Below are 21261 nucleotides of genomic sequence, written 5' to 3'. Positions count from 1 at the left end.
AGGGCAGAGCGCTCTTATCTTCTCATATGCGCTCACTGCAAATCAGCAGAAGTACAGCTGCCCGCGGACGTTTGAAAACATTTTACTAGTGTTGAAAATAACATGGCTGGGAAAATTAAAGTCCCGGACGATTGTAGCTATAAAACATTCTCTGTTTGCGAGAGTGCCGCTGACAGCAGCAGCAGAGTGGAGGAAGATGGCGAAATCGACGGTCCAGCAGTGTTTATGTGCGGCAAATGCAAGTTTCCCATCGGAGACAGTCTATCCTGGGCAGGCTGTGATGACGAGCAGAACCAAATCATGCTTAAACGTAAAAGATTATTACGTTTTTATTGCTGTTGTATGTTAAGTTGAGTTAAGTTGTTAACCTGGTTATAACCTGTTATGTCTTGGGTTGCTATACACTGCCTTTCATAAGTTTGATGTCAGTATGTCATCACGTCCGTAGATACGTTTATAAGTTATTTTGAATATTCTGTTCATCATAGAATCCTGAATGTATGTATCACAGTTTGCAAATTAAGCAACACAACTGTTTTCAACATTGATAATAGTAAGGAATGTTACTTGAGCACCAAATCTGCTTATTTGAATGATTTCTGGAGTAATGATGCTGAAAATCCAGCTTAGCCATCACAGGAATAAAATACGTTTTAAAATGTTAAAGTACAAAACAGTTATTGTATGTAAAGTGTAGTAATTTTTAACAGTTACCTTTTTACTGCATTTCTGATCAAATAAATGTAGACCTCAATGTCAGAGACCTCAAACTTTTGAATGGTGGTTAATGATATTTTTTGATTTGATAATGATCACATCTAACTATTAATTTGTTAAAATAGCATAAAACAATTCTGGATAAACAACAAAAGTTACTTAGCTGAAATTGTAATTATACACATGGGCATGTACTGAAAACGGACTAAGCAACACATGAAGGGATTGTGACAGTAATGTTTTTAGTACATGCAATGTCTTGATTTTTGCACCTTGAATTTCAGGTATCACTGACAATATTGTCATAGGGAAAGAGCCCTTTGTTTCTGGTACCAAAAAGGAGCTTGGATGGTGAGATATTTGTTTTTATACAGTATATGTCATAGATGTATTTTTCCCACCCTAACCACCAAAACATGAAATCAATGTCTCTGTTAAATTGTCTCTCACGTTTAGCCTCGTTGTTAATCTCACCTGCCGTGGGTGTTGTGCAGAATTAGGAATCATGTACATATCAACCCCAAGAAAGCTTGATTTCAAGAGATCCCTTTTCTGCTTTAACGTTGAAAATATTGAAAGGTAAGTAGCCTATTGTGCACAAGCTTGTGTGCTGTTTATCTTGGGTCTTTTTGGATTTTTGCATGTTTACCATAACTCATAATTCTCATTGAGGACATGATTGTTTCTCTATAGCTATGTAGTGGGCAGTCCAGGCCAGCAGATGCCAGAATTAGACAGACAAGACAGACCAGTGACCCTGGAGTACCAGAACACTGTGGAGCAGCAGATGACAGAGGTAAAGTAGTTCACCTAGAGACCGTTTAAATTATTGATCTATATGAGTATGATGTAAACCGATGTAAGTCTTGTCTCTCTCTCTCTCTGTTTAAAAATAAGCAATTTCTTTTGCACTACAAATGTAGAGATGAATGCCAATATTGAGTGCGTATAGAATATGACAGAAAGAAAAAAACAAATCATATTAATTGTTATTAAAACATTAGATAATATAAATAAATTCAAACTAATATATCTCTAATAATAATGTGCTTTAGTATGGGGAGGGATGGGGGTTCAAAGAAGAGATATAAATATGTAGAAAAAGAATAAGAATATCTGCTTCTTTTTAGCTTCTTTAAGTAAACAGCAGATGGCGCTCTTGTGGTGATGCCAGAGCTCTTTGTTTGGTCACTGAGTCCGGCAAACAATAGATATTAGGAGCTGTTAAAGAATTTGATCTAGAAGGGACAGTCTGTTTGAGATATTTGAATGTTTTAATTAATTTTTCCATGTCTATGTGTTTGTCAAATAAATCAAATGAAAACCTCTGATAAGATTTATAAGATGGGTGATGATGAAATGTCTTCAGCATAGTGTGAAAATATGTTTTAGTATTTTTTTCAGATATGTACTGGTACATTGTGTTCTGGCAATTATGTGTTTTTATTAATTAATTTAATTTTATTGTACAAAATTCTATAGTCATGTCCTTATGCCCCTGTCATTTTCAAATATACCTTGCAGATAAAATCCCTCGCTGTGATAATAGGACAACGCCTACTGGAGATTGAAACTAACCTCCAGTGCAGTTCTGAAAAATGACGTGAGCTGTTGTTTTATGACTGAGGATAATAATCCCTCATGTCTGTCATGAATGAGAATTTTGGACTCTTTAGTGTAAGATAATTTTGTCTGACTGTAATGCATTTACTATACAGTTGTTTGCAAGTGACACACACACATCTGTAGTGCCCTACCTTTTATTAATGTCATAAAACACATTCTAAACAATATCCTTGGATATAGATACATGCATATATTAGATGTAACAACAACATTTTATTGTTCTTTAAATTTTGCTGTACTGTATGTTAGAGAATTATTAATGGAAAGCATGTGTTTGTCACCAGCTTATATTTTGTCAGAAGTGATCCTTGTGTTGTTGTTGTCATGTGATGCACAGGGTGAGACTGCACCGTAAATATAATGGTAAAGCATCACACGTGTTGTTTTTTCCCCCTCCACTTGTTTGTTTTTGATATTTCATCTTTTGTATCAAAACATCCCTGCTCCAACCCTCTGGAAAACTGGTTCAATAACAAGTGGATAGTGCATGAGGAAGGAGGGGGGCAGGGGGGCTTAAGCCATTTTTTTGTTTACAGTTCCTGTCTAATGTGCCTAGCAACACACTCCACCAAGAGGCGGGAAAAAGACTGCTAGAGACCCCTGAAGGTGCGCGCCCCCAATCCCGAATCCTGGGGTAGCATAACAACAGCGGCTGAGAGAAAACCCGCGCGCCTCGGACCAACCAGAGAGCTGTATCTAAGGGACATGCTGCTATGGAAACAAAGCGCACATGCTGTCGTTAGAGCCTGTTGCCATCTCATCCGTCGTTTCCTTATTTGCCGGACAGCCAACCAGCTTGCGAGGCGGTCTGTCAGTCTGATGACGTTGCGCGTCAGTCGTTCGCAGGGGCGTTGTCTCCATCTTCCGCGCCCGCAGAGACTTCTTCATTCTTGTGCCTTTGAACTCCTCCTCCGTTCTGCCTGTTTATCCAGTAGTGTTAAAAATAGGAACAAGAGGTAAAACACGCTTATAGGACATTGTATTATTGCATCATTTTTATTGTTTGTGTCCAGTAGAGGGAAACAACATCACTCTACATGTAGCCTATATCCTTTTTAGTTGTAGTAGTTCATGGGGGTTCATCTCAGTAAAGGCCCGTGCAAATTCAAGAACGATAACGAACCTAATTATGTTAAGCACGCATTTTGGTGTATGAATATCTGAACATGCAATTTATTAAAAGAAAAGAAAGAACAGAGCCTTTGCTTTTAAACAATACACACACACACAACGTTTTATCCCTTATGGAAATTAACCATGGTTTTATTATAGTAAAAGTAGTAACCATGTTTTTTTGTGGATTACCATTTTTATAACCACAGTTTTACTACAAATGCCATGGTTAAACTGGTGGTTAGTGTAGCAAAACCATGATTAATTTGTGGTTACCATGGTTTAACTAACTATGTTATTTGTGTGTGTGTGTGTGTGTTTTTGCAGTAAAACCATGGTTCATTTTCTAAAGGGATTCATGCATTCTTTGCATTCGTAATAGCCCTACGGTATAACCGTGAACACATGGAAAGCCGGAAAATTCCTAGTGTGGGTATCTGCAGGTTGGATTGACGGGCATGATGAAAGGTTGCGGTGTGGTGAAAGGTGTTTATCATTGGTCGTGAAAGGGTGTGGGCTAGGGTTTTGTGTTCCCATTCAGTCGGTTCACTCAGTACAGCACATGACTGGGATATCGTGCTCTTGTGCCATTTGCTGAAGACACCTTTATTCACGCCTGAAAGGCCAATGATGCATGACGACATGGGTGGAGTTACCTGCCCACAGCATATAAATGCAGTTGTATGCGTCATTCCCCTTGTTCTTCAGCTCTTCACTGTGCTGCTAGAACACCATCATGCCACATTTTTGCAAGAAGGAAAGCCCACGGTTGTAATTCTTGTCGAAACTAATGCAGAAAAGAGAAAGCTTTTAGCACAAGTTTAGCTTCGCTAACGAAGTGCTAATAAGCTTTTCTCAAACAAAATGTCCAAATATGCCACATTCACAAGAAAACCCATGGTGGTGACTCTTGTTGAAGAAAAAGGCATAAAAGAGAAGTTTTTAGCTCGAGTTTAGCACAGCTAACAAATGGTTAATATACTATTTTATGAGAAATATCAGAACCTTGTTGTGGGTGTTTATGGTATACTCATCATGAGCATGCCGGGTGTGTTTGGAATTGTCCACACTAGGCTGGATTTCTCCAACCCAGAGGCATGTGTGCACTGCCGGCAGCTCTATCATTCTGCACTCGAGCGGTGTGTAGCACATGCTCAGTGGGGCAGTGGCTAGACACGGACGGTCCGCTCCTGTCTTCAGGTGCTGATCCAGATGTGGCGATCGCCGTTTATGGGGGCCATGGAGAGTTGGAACGATTGTATGGAGGCCGAGGAATGTCAATATGTGGTTGATTATGATTTCACTTTTCTAACTTTAGTTAGTGTGTAATGTTGCTGTTTGAGCATAAACAACATCTGCAAAGTTACACTACTCAAAGTTCAAAGCAACGGGAGATATTTGCTTTTAAAGAAATAGCTTTTTAAGGACTACAACAAACGGCTGGTAGAGACTACACGACATTCCTCCCGGGTTAGTGACATCACCAACCCTAAAATTTACATAAACCCTGCCCTCGGAACATGATTTATAGATTATCAAGACAGAATATGCTAATCAATGACAAGAAGATAACTACACATAGGTAAATTCACCAACTAACCATTCAGAAACGTCCTGTTGCATTCTACATGTCACTATATATCTTTGTCTGAATTCGGTTTGAACATAAAAGGCTACTTTTTTTTTTTTTTTTACATTTTCAGTGCATGTCTGTGAATGCAAGCTGTTGTAGCTCCGCCCCCTGTGCTGGGAGCAGCAGCTCCTTTGCATTTAAAGGAACAGACACAAAACGGTGCGTTTTTGCTCACCCTCAAAAATGGACAATTTTAACATGCTATGTAAATATATCTGTGGGGTATTTTGAGCTAAAACTTCACATACACACTCTGGGGACATCAAATACTTATTTTACATCTTGTGAAAAGGGCATTATACCACCCCTTTAAGTCACCTTCATTTATATAGCGCTTTTAAGAACATAAATTGTTTCAAAGCAGCTTTACAGTGATAATAGGAAATTAAAGTAACAGAGATTGTTTTGGCTTTATATTAGCTCTAGAACAAAGTTATTGTCCAGCTAAAGTTAGTTTTGATTGATTCACTTCCGTCCCAACGATCATTAGTTATTAACTTAGGGGCCGCTAACACGACACCGTTCTAACAGAAAACCCTTAAGTTCTCTCTGCGCAAACTTTAAAAACGTGAACCTGTGAGAACGCTGATGGTGTGCACATGCATATTACGTGTTTAGTCTATGAGTATGCGCCCTTGAATATATATGTGCGCAGGCTTGTAGTCCTTCTTTACAAACCAACCCTCAACAAACTACTTGTCTGGCCTTAAAGTCCGCGTGAACCGGAAGTTGCAAACGACTTTTCTCCAGTGTTGTGACGTATTTCCCAGTGAAAAGGTATATTGAACAGAGGGCAGGGTTTCACTTTAGCGCTCCTCCTCTCCATCTCTCGCTCATAGCAGACTAACTGAGGGGACTTTGAGGGGAGTGGTTAAGCGTTTCCCAAACATACGTCATCAGGGAAGGTCCTCCAATGCAGAGGGGAGGGGCATTTTCAGATTTTGATTAAAGATTACAAAGCCAAAAAAAATTTTTGTGTGGATTGACTTGCACGGATGAATTGTTCACCACAAAACTAACAATTTAGGCAAACAAAGTAAATATGGTCAATTTTGAATTCATGTGGACTTTAAAATTTATAAAACAGAATTTTTATCGCTTCCACGTAGCCACGTGAACTGGAATTATCCCGACAACGTTTTATCTGTACAGAGGTAAAGGGAAGGGAAAGAGGCCTTCACAGGGGAGAGACTAGTTGACACTTCAGGAATGCTTTGTCGTCGTGTCCAGGTGCAGGTCCTTCATCAGATCTGGATACGGCCTGGATCCGGCGGACTGCGGTAAACCTCGGGATAAACAGAGAGACTAATATTACCGTAGATGCCATTCTTTCTTATGATGTAACAAGTACATCAGGATTTATGGGAAGAGTTCCCGGTTCCGGCTGACCTAATCTATGCATCCTAACATTGAATTATAGAAGTCTATAATGTGTTATGTGTATGCTATGTCAAATAGATGTGTTTTTAGTCTAGATGAACTGACAGAGTGAGGACAGTGTTAGGAAGAATGTTCCAAAGTTTTGGTGCTAAATAGGAAAAGGATCTACCACCAGCAGTCGATTTTGATATTCTAGGTTTTATCAACTGGCCGGAATTTTGAGATCGCAATAGACGTGAAGGACTATGATGTGTTAAGAGCTCGCTCAAGTATTGCGGAGCTAAACCATTTAGTGCTTTGTAAGTAATCAGCAATATTTAAAAATTTATACAATGTTTAATTGAATTTTAGTGTCGGTGTAGTGTTCCCAACAAGGTTCCCATGGCTGCCCCTGAAAGCAGAACTTTGACTGTCGGGGGAAGGTTTCTGTCTCTCTGGATGTGGGCGAGGAATGCTCTGATGATATATTTTTTTCAAGCAGGCAGATCACGGCTCCTCCAAGGTGGTGGTTGGAAGTGAAGTGACGGCCCCGAACATGGCATATACGCCTAAAGTCATGTCAGGAGTGCGGTCTCCTTTGAGCTGCCTGTCCTGTAAAGTCTCTGACTCAGAGTAAGAAAGTAGTTCAGCAACTTTGCAGGGCATGAATATATGTCCCATAGTCATGTGTTGTACCGAGTGAACCGGCTGAATTTGAACGTTGAGCTATGCAAATAACTACTGTTCCCATAAGGAGGGAAACAAGGTACAACACCTCTGCCCCGCGCAGTCGGAGGCTTGTTGAAGAGCTGGACTGAACAAAGGGAATGACGCATGCGACTACATTTATATGCTGTGGGCACCCCGCCCATATCGTCATGTGTCATCATTGGCCTTTCAGGCATGTCTTCCCATATGTGTTGTACCTCGTTACCGTCCTTCTGGGAAGAGTAGTTATATGCATAACTCACCATTTCTGTTGTAGCAATTCACCTTTAGGGACACCTCATTTCGGCAAGCCTATTACTCACCTGCAGCTATCCCGGTCTCAAAAATGACATCAATGGCAGGGAAGTGTTGTCTCATAATGATGGAATGTTCCCGGCAATGGCAGGGAAAGACTTAAAGGGTTAGTTCACCCAAAAATGAAAATTCTGTCAGTAATTACTCACCCTCATGTTGTTCCAACCCCGTAAGACCTTCGTTCATCTTCGGAACACAAATTAAGATATTTTTGATTAAATCTGAGAGCTGGCTCACTTCTCCATAGGCTTCTAAGGCTTTATAACTTGCTGGCCCAGAAAATGTATTAAAGACATCGTTAATATAGTCCAAGTGACTACAGTGGCTCAATCTTAAGTTTATAAAGCGACGAGAGTACTTTTTGTGCGCTAAAAAACTAAAATAACGACTTTATTCCACTATTCATTTCCTTCTCTCTGGGCCTCAAGTTTTTTCACGTAGTATAACTGGGCAGCGCTTCTGTGTTGTAATATATCAGATTTGCTCATCGTTTTCTTCCAGTTTTCTTCCAGTTTTCTTCAGTGTCCTTTTGTAATCCTGTGTTCCGAACCACTGATTCCATCACAACAACTCAAATCGTTCATGGTTAAACATGTCTTACTGTCTTTTATTAAAATATGCGTGACAACAAATCTCACGAAACAAACTTCAAAATGAAATGCCTCACTCGTTCACGAATTAAATGTCTAAGTGCTGCATTGAATCTCAAACAACTCCTTCGGTCGGTCAAAATAATGAAATTCTCCACAACATGCTCTAGGAAGCCATTTACTTGTTGTATAATGAATTTTCGAAGGAAAGCCTCAAAATGACATTAATAAACAAAAAATATATGAACCAGAATGTATGTGATTTATTTCAAAGACTTAAAAACACGGATTTGTTCATGAACAAAACATGACTGAACTGTGATGTTGTCTCTGTTCTGCTGTACTGAATTTTAAATTCAAGTATTTTTCTCCCATAGCCTAATTTTTTTCACCTGCTCCGCCAGCCGCTGTCATTTTGATTAATGGATGCTAGCTGCAATCTCAGTGCATCTCACTTGAACTGGAGTGCTGATGCGCTGCACTTTCAGTATGATCTTACCCACCCCATCCACCTTCATCTAAGTGTCCAGACATAAACACACACACACACACACACACACACACACACACACACACACACACACACACACACACACACACACACACACACACACACACACACACACACACACACACACACACTTACTTTGTCCTGGAGGACTGGTGGGGTGGTAATCAATAATGTAGACAGTCTGATTAAACGAAGGTTACTTCATTGCAAATAACCCCATGAAGCAATCGACACAAGGAGTGCAGAGACAAACCCTCCAATATAGCTCAAAACGGGATTTGCCAGTCCATTCTTGCTAATATGTAAATTGCATGAATAGGTTCTATGAAACAGTTTCCCTTTCATTTGCGTGTATTCGCCTCAAAATTCCTTGCAATTATGATGAAAAGAATCTTGCTGTGTCACATATTTTCAAACTTCCTGAAGTAACACAACAGAATGAGGTTGTTAAAAATGTTGTTGTAAATTTTATTTAATAGGCCAAATGTGTACATCTAGTTTAAAACGCTTTTAAATTAAAATAATTTGGTGATTTCTGTCATCTAAACCAAAATTCTAATATAACTGTTTTTTTAATAGTTGTTGATTAAACAGCTAAAGACCATAAAACCACACTGAAGGTAGCTTGTTCTCTGGACAAGGGTATTTTCATGAATATCAGATTGGTGCAATTTATCATATGAGTTTTATAAGGTTATTTATTGAATACAGGCTTATTAATTTTTTTTTTTTTTTTTTTACATTACACTGTTTTAAAGTTTTGTAAATGTCTTATAAATAAATTTAGCTGGAAATTTTAAGATAGTGTAATTGTTTTATTGTTACGACTTAACAATAAAACTAAAAACTGCAACTCCGTGCAGTGTGACAACATTTCCCTCAAAATATTAATGTTCAAAAATAAACCTACCCTGAAAAGCCCCTGTCTCCACTTTTTATACTGGGTCTGTGAGGATGGTATTAATTGTCTGTTTTTTCAGACACAAAGAAAATGCTCCTCAGCTGATAAAAAAACAAACATTTGAAAACAGGATTAGTCTCAATCAGAGTCTAAGCCAGAACAGATTGAGAGATTGAGAGGTCTAAGTACAGCAAGAGGTCCTTTATTTGACTTCGAGTCTAATGATGGCCTTTGCCATGTAACAAACAGTAAATAGGGATTTGCACACCCTGGACACAGAGTTTTAAATTGTGACAATGCCGTATTAACATGCCCCGGTAGGTTAATATTGATGACACTAAAGGATATCCGGGATTTATTATTTATCCTTCCTTTAGCTCAGGTTATGATGTCAGCAGGTTAATTCGACATTTGTGGAGCCCTTCTATTCTTGTGTTAAACTCAGACACCATGTTCTTAATGGAAGACTCATTTCTGTTCTGCTGACATCAAGTGCTTCCTGACTGGTATTCCTGTTTACATTTATATCGCTGAATCAGTCAATCAGCACTTACTAGTTAAAATAGGTAAATACAGTCAAATATTCTGTATTTCTGTATCTGTATATTCTGGGTTCAACACATGTTAAGCCCAATCAACAGCATGTAAGGCGTAATGGTGATAATCATAAACATTATGATCCTTTAAGAAAAAAAAAGAACCAAAAATCTGGGTTACAGTGAGGCATTTGTCAAATTATTTTGCTAAAATTCTGTCAATTGAGCTTAATTTGTATAAAACACAAATATTCCTCTACCAAAGCCATAAAAGTAGTAACCTGGTCAAATCTTACAAAAGTTACATTAACGCTACTATAATGTTTTATTGGACATTTACTGGGAAACACAACGGTGACCATTGATTCCAAGCTACATGATGAATGTGGTAATCATTCACTACCATGGAATGTCCTGATGTAGCTTCGTAATTCTATTTTATGTCATCACTGTCCCATGGAATTATCTCAGCATTTCTTTGTAAGGTCTGGTTGGATGCTTTTAAGTAAGTTACAGAGCTAAAACAATTAGGTAAAAGCGGATGATCGTTTAAAGTCAGGCGTTTGGTTTTAATGTTGTTCTATATCACTATATCTCGCAGCCAATTTATCCTCAGCTCATGTTGTTGTTGTGAATTACTCTGAATCAGATGTTTTTTAATCATAGCTTGTTTTCACCACTTTTCGCTAAAGGATTTTCAGTGAGTGTCGTCCTTTGCAAACAAAGAGTTTTGCTTTAATATACTTTGCAGCCTCTTTTGTCCTTAAGCTTTTATCAGCTTAGCTGCACAGACTTATCTGGGCTAGAGTGTTTGTGTCTGTGTGTCAACCCCCCCCCTGTACAGCGACACAAGAGGGTGTATAATATGAGTGTTTGTGCATGTGAGGGTACAGCTGACTGGATTATCTGACACAGGGTCTTTCAGCTGTCACTCATTTAATGGTTATTGCTGGGTTCTCGTGGGAAAAGCGTATAGAGTTACACCAGGTCACCTGTTTCTCTGTAAATGACTGTTAAAATTTAGTTTCTGTGACAAACTCTTTTAACTACCATCAAACATTGTAGTTTTATTTAGAGCCATTTTATGTGAACAAAAAATACACAACTCTGAAATTTAAGTATTGTGCATTTATTTGTGTCAAAAAAAAACAATACATGCTGCATTAAAATAGAAAATTCAGAACACAAATAATAATCTTTAAATATAAATATTTAAAATCTTTTTTACAGTGTTAAAAAAATCTCCTTTAACTTGGCAAAAAAGCAAATCAATACAAAACTTGCAAAAGACCTTCAAATTTATCTTCACCGTAACAAAAGTACAAAGACGTGTCACCAAAAAACTGACATCACTTTTTTTTTTAAATCCTGGTGAGCATGCAAAAGTGTAGTTGAGATCAGAAAATGTGTTCACAGCTCATAAGTCTTCTGTGCACGTGAAGACTGTGAAAGAGGTCTGCTTTGTAAATCTAATGTGAAAAAGACAGCATGAATCATTTTTAAACGCATGGAATTAAAGACACTTGAGTTCTATGTACAGGCAGATTTGAATCTCTTTCGTTCAATGGAGAGAAAACAACCCCCTGGTTATAACCAGGTCAGCTATTAAATATATACACACTATTGCACAATCTATTACTTCACATGATGCTCTGCAGATAAAATGAATCTTATACACGAAGAGTTCAAATAATTCTGAAAATCTTCCATTACAGCCCAATGGCTGAATGCAAGATATTTAAGGCTATACAAAATGCCAGCAATCCCCTACAGGAGGAATGGAATGTTGGAATGTTGTCCAACATTGGAAAAACTAGGAATGTTGTCTTCCAATGAATTATTGACATTTCACTACAGGTTTAAAAGTGAGGCTATTAAAAAAGTGAAGCATTGACCTGAGTGCAATTACAATTTGAGGTTGAATAAAGTAAGAGCTTAAAAATCACTAATATTGTTTGCTCAAATAAGCGCACTATCAAAAAACCCTTCAACCATTCATTAACAGTCTTTGTTGTTTTACTATACATGAACATATATCAGTACACACATTATTGTGGGCAGTGACAGCTTTGTTTCAAAGAAGAATTGTGCGTTAAAGGTTGTGGCACAGCTGCTACATGGCACTTGAACTAGAAGCCTGTTGAACGTGCTGCTGTATGTGAACTTGGCTTTCAGTGTCTACTGTCCTGGGGCTTTGTTACCTCAAGATCTATTTGTGTTCTATATGTTCTCTGCAAGCTGTGTATGACATGCCAAATAACTCCCCGTTGGGGTTAGCAATGTATCTGTTCTGCGTGTTACGGCAAGCATTGTTGATGAGATAATACGGTACTGCATACATATGATTTTATATAATCGAAAAGTTCTCATCCTCAGCACAGGGTTTTGAGAGCCCCTGAGGCACAGAGCAGAGTTTGCATATGGTAGGGAGTTGGAGACTCCACTTCCACCGCAGGCTCTGGCCTGAACGGGGGCAGCTGGAAGCTGAAGGGCGGCAGCTTTTTCTTTAAAATCTGCCCGATACCCATGGAAGGAAACTTGCTGCGGTGCTGAGGGCTGTCGGGTTCTTCGCTACCCCCGCTGCTGGGAGGGCTACCGCTGGAATCTGAGGAGCTAGACCAGTCTGAAGTGGGAGGACTTTTCTTGGGCTGAGGTTTGACGATGAGAACAGGTGGGCTGGGGATCGTGGCCTTCTTCAAGTATGAGCTATCGGGTTGAAAAGCAGATACATGTCGAGGCGGAGAAAGTGCTCCGTTGGTCAGTTTGTACCATGGTGATGGAGGAGCTTCTTTGCTTGGTTCCTTGCTTGCGGAAGCCCAGGAATGAGCGCCGAGGGAGGAAGGTGGGCGAACAGGGATGTTGACAGCTTTTGAGGGTTCTTTGGAGCTGTCTTTCTGGGGCGGCTGGGTCTCGGGTGTAGGATGGGCCGGCTGCGGGTTGTTTGGGAACAGGGGGTGGATCTCCAGGTACTCCAGAGAGGAGGACGTGATGCAACCACCACGTCCTGAGTAAACATCTTTAAAACCTCCAGTCACAGCTTTCAGAAGACCTGAAATTGATAGGAGAAAGAGTTTGATTCAGAGCAGATCTAACTATAACAAATATCTTTATAGTACTGTCATGCAGAAAGTCTGATGGCCTAGGGAAAGTCTTTTTTAATTTAGTGCTGGACATTTACATTTTAAACTAAGAAAAGATGTTGTTGAACGTTTCAACCATTTCAACTGAGCGAAAATTTCAGCCAACTGTACGATTCACACATTATACTGAGTTTGTGGAGTTGAAGCATCTTTGAGGCTTGAAATACTTCAATATAGTCACATGACTTGGCAAACAAGCAAGAGAGAGTGTGTGAAACAGGTTTTCTATACATTTGTATGTGCCTAATGAAGTCATCTTCAATCTTCAACTTGATCTTTCTGGTGATCTTGAAAAGCCCTGAAGGTTTTACATTTGTTTGATTTACTGTCAACCTATTTGCCAAGTAAAAAAAATGGAATTATCCCTCTTCAACAAAGAGCTATATTAAAAAACTGTTTCATTTGTACCATTGTATATGTACCATTTGTTCTCATTCTGTCAATTATTGTCACATACATCTAAGTCAGCATCAATTGTGTGCCAGATCACGTCTTAACCACATGGTTGGTTCATACATGTCTATGTTTAACTGTGTATATAGTCTAGGCACTTACCAGTTCTTTGTTTCTTCTCCTTGGTGGGGCCTTTGCTCACAGCGAGATAGACAGGTGTCTGTTTGGGTGGAATCGTGATCTTCTCAATGTGCTTCCTCCACTGGGTCTGAAACAGCTCGCTCTTTTTCTCTTTCTCCATGTTGTACTGTTTCTCCTGTGAGAAAGAAAGTACGTTAAACACTCAGGAAACACATCTGACAAGGTTCTATGAAGGATGATCGTGTAGATGTTGGTTCCTCAAACTTACCCTGTACTCTTTTGAGAGTCTCTTCATTTTGTTGTTGAGGAGGAAGTACACAGCCAGTGTGTGGCAAGCTTTGTTAGTGAGCACCGCACTCAGCACCTCACTGTGTTTGTAGCCCATTTTCTCAGTCATGTGGAGCAGAACCGTATGGTTGATCTCCTCAATGTGGATTCTGAGAGTTAAAAGGAGATGTTTTAGGTCACAATGTCATAAAAGGTGTAATAAAGCAATTTAGCTTAAAGCATATTAGATGACTAACCTATTTAAGTAAGGAACTCCAGTGTGAGGGTTGCCCAACTGCAGCCACGAGTCGGTCATCACTTGGTGGATGTTGGGTCTCTTGTCGGGGTCAGGCTCTAACAGTCTCTTCAGCAGATTGACGGCAGCTGTGAACACAGACAGGAAGCAGTGAGGACTTTGTGCAATGCTACTTTAAGTAAACAAGAAAATTATAAGCACATCCTTGGTCAGTCTCTAGGTTTAATTTAATTAATTATTTATTTGGACAAATATATAATGTTGTGGCCATTATGATTCTCCTACATCTAGCATTAGTCAAGGGATGACTGCACAGCCTTGCGTCCTTGAGATGCTAAATTATGGTCTTACATAATGAGGCTAATCTCATTTCAACACTGCATCATCCTGTTGTAATATATCCTGTTACAGATTTAGTAGTGAATGAATCACCTGTTGTTGAGAATGCTCACGTAAGTGTAATGCAATGGAAAAGTCCACAGAATGTGATTAACCGCAATGTTGGCAGTATCATCATTTTCAAGAGATTCTATTAGATTCTATTATTAGATTCTATAGATTCTATTATTGTATTCTATTATATTCTAATCAATGGTAAGATGACTACTTAACTACATACTATGGAAAAATCGTACATCTTTAGAAGGTTTACAGACAGTATACATTTTTTTTCGCCGTATAAAAAAAAAGATTCTATCATTTCTTCTAGAGAATAAAACATTTTTTTCCTGTGGTTGAACGTTGAACATTCGCTGGTTCCCAACTCCTTCTTCCCTGAACTATTAAACCTTGTTACAGTATTCTTTTCTATAATAAGACGACTGCTAAACTACATACTATGGAAATACCTTACGTCTTTACAGATAGTATAACATTTTTTGAATAAAGCAGATCCTATCATTTCTTCTTGAGAATAAAACCGTTTTTTCCTGTGGTTGAAAAATAAGCCTCTACTTGTCTGGCATATTTGCAGTAAACAGTGTTTACGAGCTGACGGCTTTTCACTGAGAATTTTGACTCTGTGTTCTTTTGAGTATGTGTTTGTTGCCATTAAAATTAACCATGTGTAATAGTCAAATAAAAAACAAAGTTAAAGGAGAATTGCACAATGGTAAATGGAAAAGTAAATGCGCAACCACTTTTGTAAAACCTCAATATGATGACATAAAAACTAATAAGTATCTAAATGATGACCTATATAATGATTTCATAAAAATAAAAAGATTACACATGCAATGGTGTTGACACTCAGGAATGTTTTTCTATCTGACATAAGTCAGAAAACTAGATGTTTCAGATTTGTCTTTCATCTCCTGAGATATTTAAAACACCAGTGGACACCAGACCATCCCTATTTTTTTTCAATTAAGCATTCAAAAGCACCATACTGGACTAAAAAACGGTGAAGTCTCACAAAGACTGCATTCATGCTCAACTTTTGGAGCATGATACCCATTAGAACGTAATTGGTAGGAGTACACAGGCTAATTTTCAGGCTAATTATAATAGTTGCTTGTTCTTGTTTGGATGTGATCTTTGTGGTCATAAATATCTTTTTGAAAATCTCAGATATGCAGTTCTGTAAATACCTGAAGAGATAGATGGAGGTAGAGGGTTCATATCTTTGTCCACCATCCTCTGATGCAGAGCTTTCAGGCTAAATGGCTCCACAGTGAATGGTAGGGTACCAGTCAGCATGGCGTACATGTTCACCCCTCTACAAATCAAAAACATACATAAAGTCAAATCCAGAAAAAAAGATGTACTCAATGTGAACTTGAAACATGGTGCTTCACATTTAGCAAACTCACATTGACCAGACATCCACTTTGGGCCCATATTTCTTCCTTGAGAGAAGCTCTGGTGCGGCATATGCTGGGCTGCCACACTGTGTGCTGAAGGGATCAGAGTATCCCAGAATTCCCGCACAGTTACTGAGGCCAAAATCTGTATGGGGAAACAGAGAGAGCGTTGTGTATAAGACAATGTTTATGTGTACTGGCTCATAGAGGGATTGACTCTAAATACCTTCCCACTAGGAGGAATGCAAAAGTGTATATGGTTTCCCAACACTAACCCCATCTGTCACACACAACTGCTAAATAAAGGCCATGTGTTTGCCAACAGTCTTCACAGAGAGGTGAGAGGTCGTTCGGTTTTAATGAGATACTGATTACTCAATCAGTCTTCACCACATGCTAAAGATGAACACTTTCATGTCACATCACTTTAGGTCATTAGGACTTAATGTGACTTTGTGACGTTCTTTGAGTAGGCCTGTCAGGAGAAAATACTGCATAATGTAAATCTCAGACAATGCTTACCGATCAGTTTTATGTTGTCCTGTTCATCAAGGAGGAGGTTTTCAATCTTCAAGTCTCTGTTGAAAATAAAAAAGTGATTCAAACAACTTTCATCAACCGTCTGAACTATAAACAAACTAAGCCACTATAGTCTTTGAATTGATTTTTACTGCTTATTGTGCTCTAAAATAGACTTATATACATTACAGAGTGTCTACACATGGTTTCTTAGTTTTCAGAATTAATTCACTAATGTTTATTACTTTGGAAAGTCTCATTTAAAGTTTCCTTATCGATGACCTCACACCCTGTGACTTTTTGTTTCTCACCTGTGAACAACTCCTGCCCTGTGCAGATGTTCCACTGCCATGACTAGCTGGCGTACGTATTTCTGGGCTTCTCTTTCATCCAGCCTTTTCTTCTCATAAATGTGGTTCATGAGGTTTCCACCAGGGCAGAGCTCCATGACGAGGTAGTAGCTGTTCTCCGTCTCCAGGATGTCCAGCAGTTGGGTGATGTGCGGGTGTCGGATCATCTGCTGAATCTGCCCTTCACGCCGCAAGTTCTTTGTGACATACGAATCCTTTTTGGCCTTTCTCTTGTCAATCACTTTCACCGCCACCTGTGAAGGTTAATAAAAAGGAGATTTCGTCAAGATAGAAAACACAACAGGACTGTTTATTGGTCTCCTTATGTATGGAATTATTCTAACAGCCCTGAACAGGTGAGGTGAGCCAGACTAAGACAGATGGGACTCTTATTTCACATTTGTCGGTCTCCTCACGTCTCCAGGGTTGAATGTTTGACCCGAGTTCCTGTGAAGGACTCGGTGGGGGAGGGATAAGGACAAATGACCGATTTGTAGTCGTTAAAGCACCTCCAGTTGAATGAAGAATGTCCAAATGGCCTGTTAATGCCACCCATTTGTCACCAGCATGCTGTGAACCACTAATGCTTTATAAACATTGGGTTAAAAAAATCTCTGCCCCCTCAAAAACACGTTCACGGACAATGTAATGTAGCATGCATATATACATGGAAGTGAATTAGCTTATTTGTTCATTTTGATGGGGTTTTTCTCAATTAAGGTGGGAGGGAGGGAGGGAGGTGGGAGTCTTTGTTCTTTATCAAACAAGATTTCTTTGTCCTGGGTAAAATGTCCCTCTGTGTGCTGTAACAATAGCCTGGCGCTATTGGTTCCACCCTTGAAAGAGCCCCAGAGCGTGACCCGATGAGGGTTGAAGGGGTGACTTGCTGTGCCACCACAAATCATTAGGTACAAAAATAGACTGTTGAGCAAACCGATCAAACATGGCCATTTGAGCAGATAATTAGACCAATTTCTCCAACTGAGGAGCATTTTAAAGGAGGATCTGAGGAAAAAGGGGGAAAGTTCCATTTCTAAACAATCCCCAAAATGCTAATCCGACATTACTGGATCTTAACCGTCGTGTTTTGCCAGCATTGTTGATAAGGTCGATTGGTTAAAGGGGGGTGGCAGGGGGACCCCCGGAGCCTTAGACTAACATGTTGTTTTTCTCTCAGGCAGACAAAGGCGGCGAGGGTGAAAGTGGGTTAGATATGCTCACAACAGACATGGGGGAAGCATGTGCTATTGCCCACCAACCGTGAGCCCCGCCCCACCCTGTCTGTTTTTCTAGGTGATGTCAGAGAACGAGAGCAAAGCAGGAGACAAGAGGAGCACGAGGCAGCCTCGCTTCTCTTTGTGATTGCTAGCGTTTGCATCATCGCCCGGGACAGACCTCTTCTCCTTCCCACAGCAACAGCATAAGAGGACTGAACAAATCTCTGATATGCTAAGAAGGTATTTCAGGTCACTCCCTGGAAGGGCAAACTACTTCTTTTTTTTTTTCTAAGTATGCAAATAGAAGCTTCACCCAGAACATTTTACAAAGGAAGACAGCAGCCAGTTAAAAAGAAAAAACACATCCTACTTATAGAGGAAGTGACATTCACAGTCAACAAACAATAATTAATATATACTGTCATAAAACACGCCCTAGAAACCAGATATCATGTCTAACTGAGTAAAATACTGAATATACATTCTGCTGAATGTGTTATAAATATTTATATATATATATAAGAAATATTTCTCCATTCATTATGAAGGGCTGCACACTTTCTTTAGGGTAATCTGAGATTAATACAGACACCTGAATGCAAACAGGCTCAAGGATTGCCTCTGTTACCCAATTTAATCTGTATGAAGGGGAACATGAGACCAGTGAGAAACATCTCAACTCAACCTGATGATCAGGGGATGATGTTTCTGCTGTTCTTCCCCAAGGAGCCAACACAAACTGATTTCTGGGTACTTTTGAAATAGAATTCAGCTTTAAGCTTTATATTCACATTGATGGAAGACATTTGTTTTAAAATAAATCACTAAATAACTAATTCAACGAGAATTCAACTCGTGGTCCATAGACTGCCACTGACTACCATTGACACTGAGGGGGGTTTGACCAAAACAATTTAGACATGTTATTTCTCTCATATTCAGACAAACGGATCAACTAAATGTAGTTAATAACAAATGCAACATCATTCTAGTCAGGTCTTGGCTGGATTCTCAACAGTTTTTCAGTGAGCAATTTTCATGTAGACAATGAACAATCGCTAGAAAATAACAAATACAACAGCATGTAAGTCATGATTTGGCTGGATTTTGACCAATTTATATTGACTTGATGGTTTATTATGTTTCTCTTATTATGACATTTTTTCAGTGTCATTTTAGGTGCAAGTGAGCTAACAATTCTTCAAATCTTCTCACCTTCTCGCCGGTGGTCGCATGAAGCCCCTCTCGCACTTTGGCGAACGACCCCTCTCCCAGCTTCCTCCCGATCAGATAATTCCCAACTCTTTTCGTGTGGTAAAAGTTTCGGAGGATGTCAGCTGGAGGACCGTTGCTTAGAGACGAAGGATGGGTGTTTTCTGTGGCTACGGGAGCCTTAGCTTTCATCCCAAAAATCCTCCCGCTGTCCGTACCCATGTCTGTTCCTGCATCGGGCATCCCTGCGCCTGTGGAACGAAACCCGGTGTCCTCTGAATCTACTGCTACTGCTTACTAAGAGCTCTATGAGAATGAGACATCTGAATCCCTGTCCCTAATACTAAACGCTTAGCGGAACCTGACACACGCGCCACCTGTTCGGTTCAGCTGCCAGTCAATACGCAAACTGTAAGATTGTAATAGGTTTACGTAACAATTGCATTCGTCATGGAATAATGATTACAGCCACTCGACCCTAATCTAAATCAAATTATCAAAACGTCTCATTTACTTACGGACTGTTCCGAATGACAAAGCTAAAAAGATTCCAGCACCTCTCTGTATCTGAGTGAGAATTAAGTGAATGTCTGGCTGCCGAGTCTCTCATATTTGTTATTTGAAGTTAGTTTCCCGGCTCGGGGTGGGGGCGTTTCTTATTTGCTAGCAAATCTCTTCTCAGTCACTGGGTTAAAATCTAATCCAATCAGCTGCTGCGTCGGGATCAGAGGCTCCGCCCTCTTCTGAGTTGTAAAATGAACCCCGCCTCTCACCCATGCTTACCTAGACAACAAAGAGCATGTTGCTGAGGGGTCAGATTCGCAGTGATTCCTGATTTCTATCAGCTTTCCCCAGTGATGGTTTACGTAGATCGCTTTTGGATGACCTATTGGTCGCGACTAAATTATCTATTGATTATTCATTCAAATGAGACGGACATGCTTATGCACACAAACACGTTTTATGCCGTGATGTCATGCATATGATGTGGAGCATTGATTTTATTTTATTTAACTAATTTGCTAATGCAATTCACCTCATCAGATATAATTGCACTTATTTTATTATATAAACATTTTACTTTATATTTAGCACATGTTATAGCTAGCTACATAAATTCATTTACCTTTAGTTTTACCATGCCAGTTTCTTTCACTTTCCCTTAAATGTATGTATTTCTAGATTACCTCACCTCATTTGTTTTCTGTAATGTCTATTTCAACACTTCAAGTATTTTAAATGGTAGCAATATTGTAAATGCGGACAGTCATAGGCCAGTCTTGCTCTATAAATGATGAACAAATATGACAAGTGTAGCCTACCTACGTTGTTTCATTTGTTTCCATTTTAATATTAGCCTATCGTTGAAACAAAAAAACTGTATATCCTACAAAATGATAATCGAAAGACCACCAATGTCGTTTTAATTATTTCAATTAACCCTAAATTCCATTAATCATATTGTATCTTACACACATTGTGTTTTGTAAATGAATGCCTTGGTGTTCATTCGTTCATTAAAGTGTAATCTTTTTAGCGATGACTACCCTGACATGATTAATAGATCTTCACAACAATGGAAGGCTGGCTTTTTAATAATATTGCGTCACCACACCCCAGCTAGCCGGCAGCTTGTTTACATTACCATGCGGTCATGAGGCGAGCGATGTACAGAGAAATGAAGGTGAGTAGGTCTATTGCGCTCTCTATTGGTAATAATGCGTAGGACAAGTATGACTCTCTCTCTCTCTCTCTCTCATTCATTCAAAGGTCATGTTCCCCAATAACAGGGAATTTTACTTTCTCATTCTCACCTTCATAATGACTGTCTTTACTCTTTGCTTAACTGAGTGTTTCTTGCCGTAATATGGATTTGTACAGTAGTTGTAGTAACATTGTGTTGTGCTCTGTCTATATGCTTGCCAAATGAAGGTTCATGACATGCACATCTGAGC

At 39.3% G+C, this 21261-nt stretch overlaps 2 protein-coding genes across 2 annotated transcripts; one reads left to right on the top strand and one right to left on the bottom strand.

The window, feature by feature from the left end:
• The first annotated feature begins 10 nt into the window (after positions 1 to 10).
• mis18a (MIS18 kinetochore protein A) lies at positions 11 to 2716 on the top strand. Its single transcript, XM_084400464.1, has 5 exons — positions 11 to 310; positions 1002 to 1068; positions 1174 to 1296; positions 1411 to 1513; positions 2242 to 2716. The coding sequence occupies exons 1-5, from the start codon at positions 103 to 105 to the stop codon at positions 2317 to 2319; spliced, it is 579 nt and encodes a 192-aa protein (XP_084256590.1). The 5' UTR covers positions 11 to 102; the 3' UTR covers positions 2320 to 2716.
• An 8409-nt stretch (positions 2717 to 11125) lies between these two features.
• On the bottom strand, positions 11126 to 19940 carry hunk (hormonally up-regulated Neu-associated kinase). Its single transcript, XM_084401298.1, has 9 exons — positions 19310 to 19940; positions 16839 to 17131; positions 16531 to 16586; positions 16018 to 16153; positions 15796 to 15923; positions 14208 to 14334; positions 13952 to 14120; positions 13705 to 13858; positions 11126 to 13058 (listed from the first exon to the last, which is right to left on the bottom strand). Exons 1-9 carry the CDS (start codon positions 19547 to 19549, stop codon positions 12382 to 12384), a joined length of 1980 nt encoding a protein of 659 aa, XP_084257424.1. The 5' UTR covers positions 19550 to 19940; the 3' UTR covers positions 11126 to 12381.
• Between the last annotated feature and the right edge of the window lie 1321 nt (positions 19941 to 21261).

The sequence above is a fragment of the Rutilus rutilus genome (genome assembly GCF_951802725.1).
Source record: "Rutilus rutilus genome assembly, chromosome: 25".
Lineage (NCBI taxonomy): Eukaryota > Metazoa > Chordata > Actinopteri > Cypriniformes > Leuciscidae > Rutilus > Rutilus rutilus.
The sequence above is the reverse complement of the archived record's forward strand: the minus strand, read 5'-3'. Positions and strand labels throughout refer to the sequence as shown.

Coding starts and splice junctions, on each gene's coding strand:
- hunk (XM_084401298.1), bottom strand. CDS start 19,549: ATGCCCGATGCAGGAACAGACATGGGTACGGACAGCGGGAGGATTTTT. Junction 16,154..16,530: donor GGACAACATAAAACTGATCG/GTAAGCATTGTC, acceptor TTCCCCATACAG/ATTTTGGCCTCAGTAACTGT. Junction 13,859..13,951: donor GACTCTCAAAAGAGTACAGG/GTAAGTTTGAGG, acceptor TCTTTCTCACAG/GAGAAACAGTACAACATGGA.
- mis18a (XM_084400464.1), top strand. CDS start 103: ATGGCTGGGAAAATTAAAGTCCCGGACGATTGTAGCTATAAAACATTC. Junction 1,069..1,173: donor ACCAAAAAGGAGCTTGGATG/GTGAGATATTTG, acceptor TCTCACGTTTAG/CCTCGTTGTTAATCTCACCT. Junction 1,514..2,241: donor TGGAGCAGCAGATGACAGAG/GTAAAGTAGTTC, acceptor TATACCTTGCAG/ATAAAATCCCTCGCTGTGAT.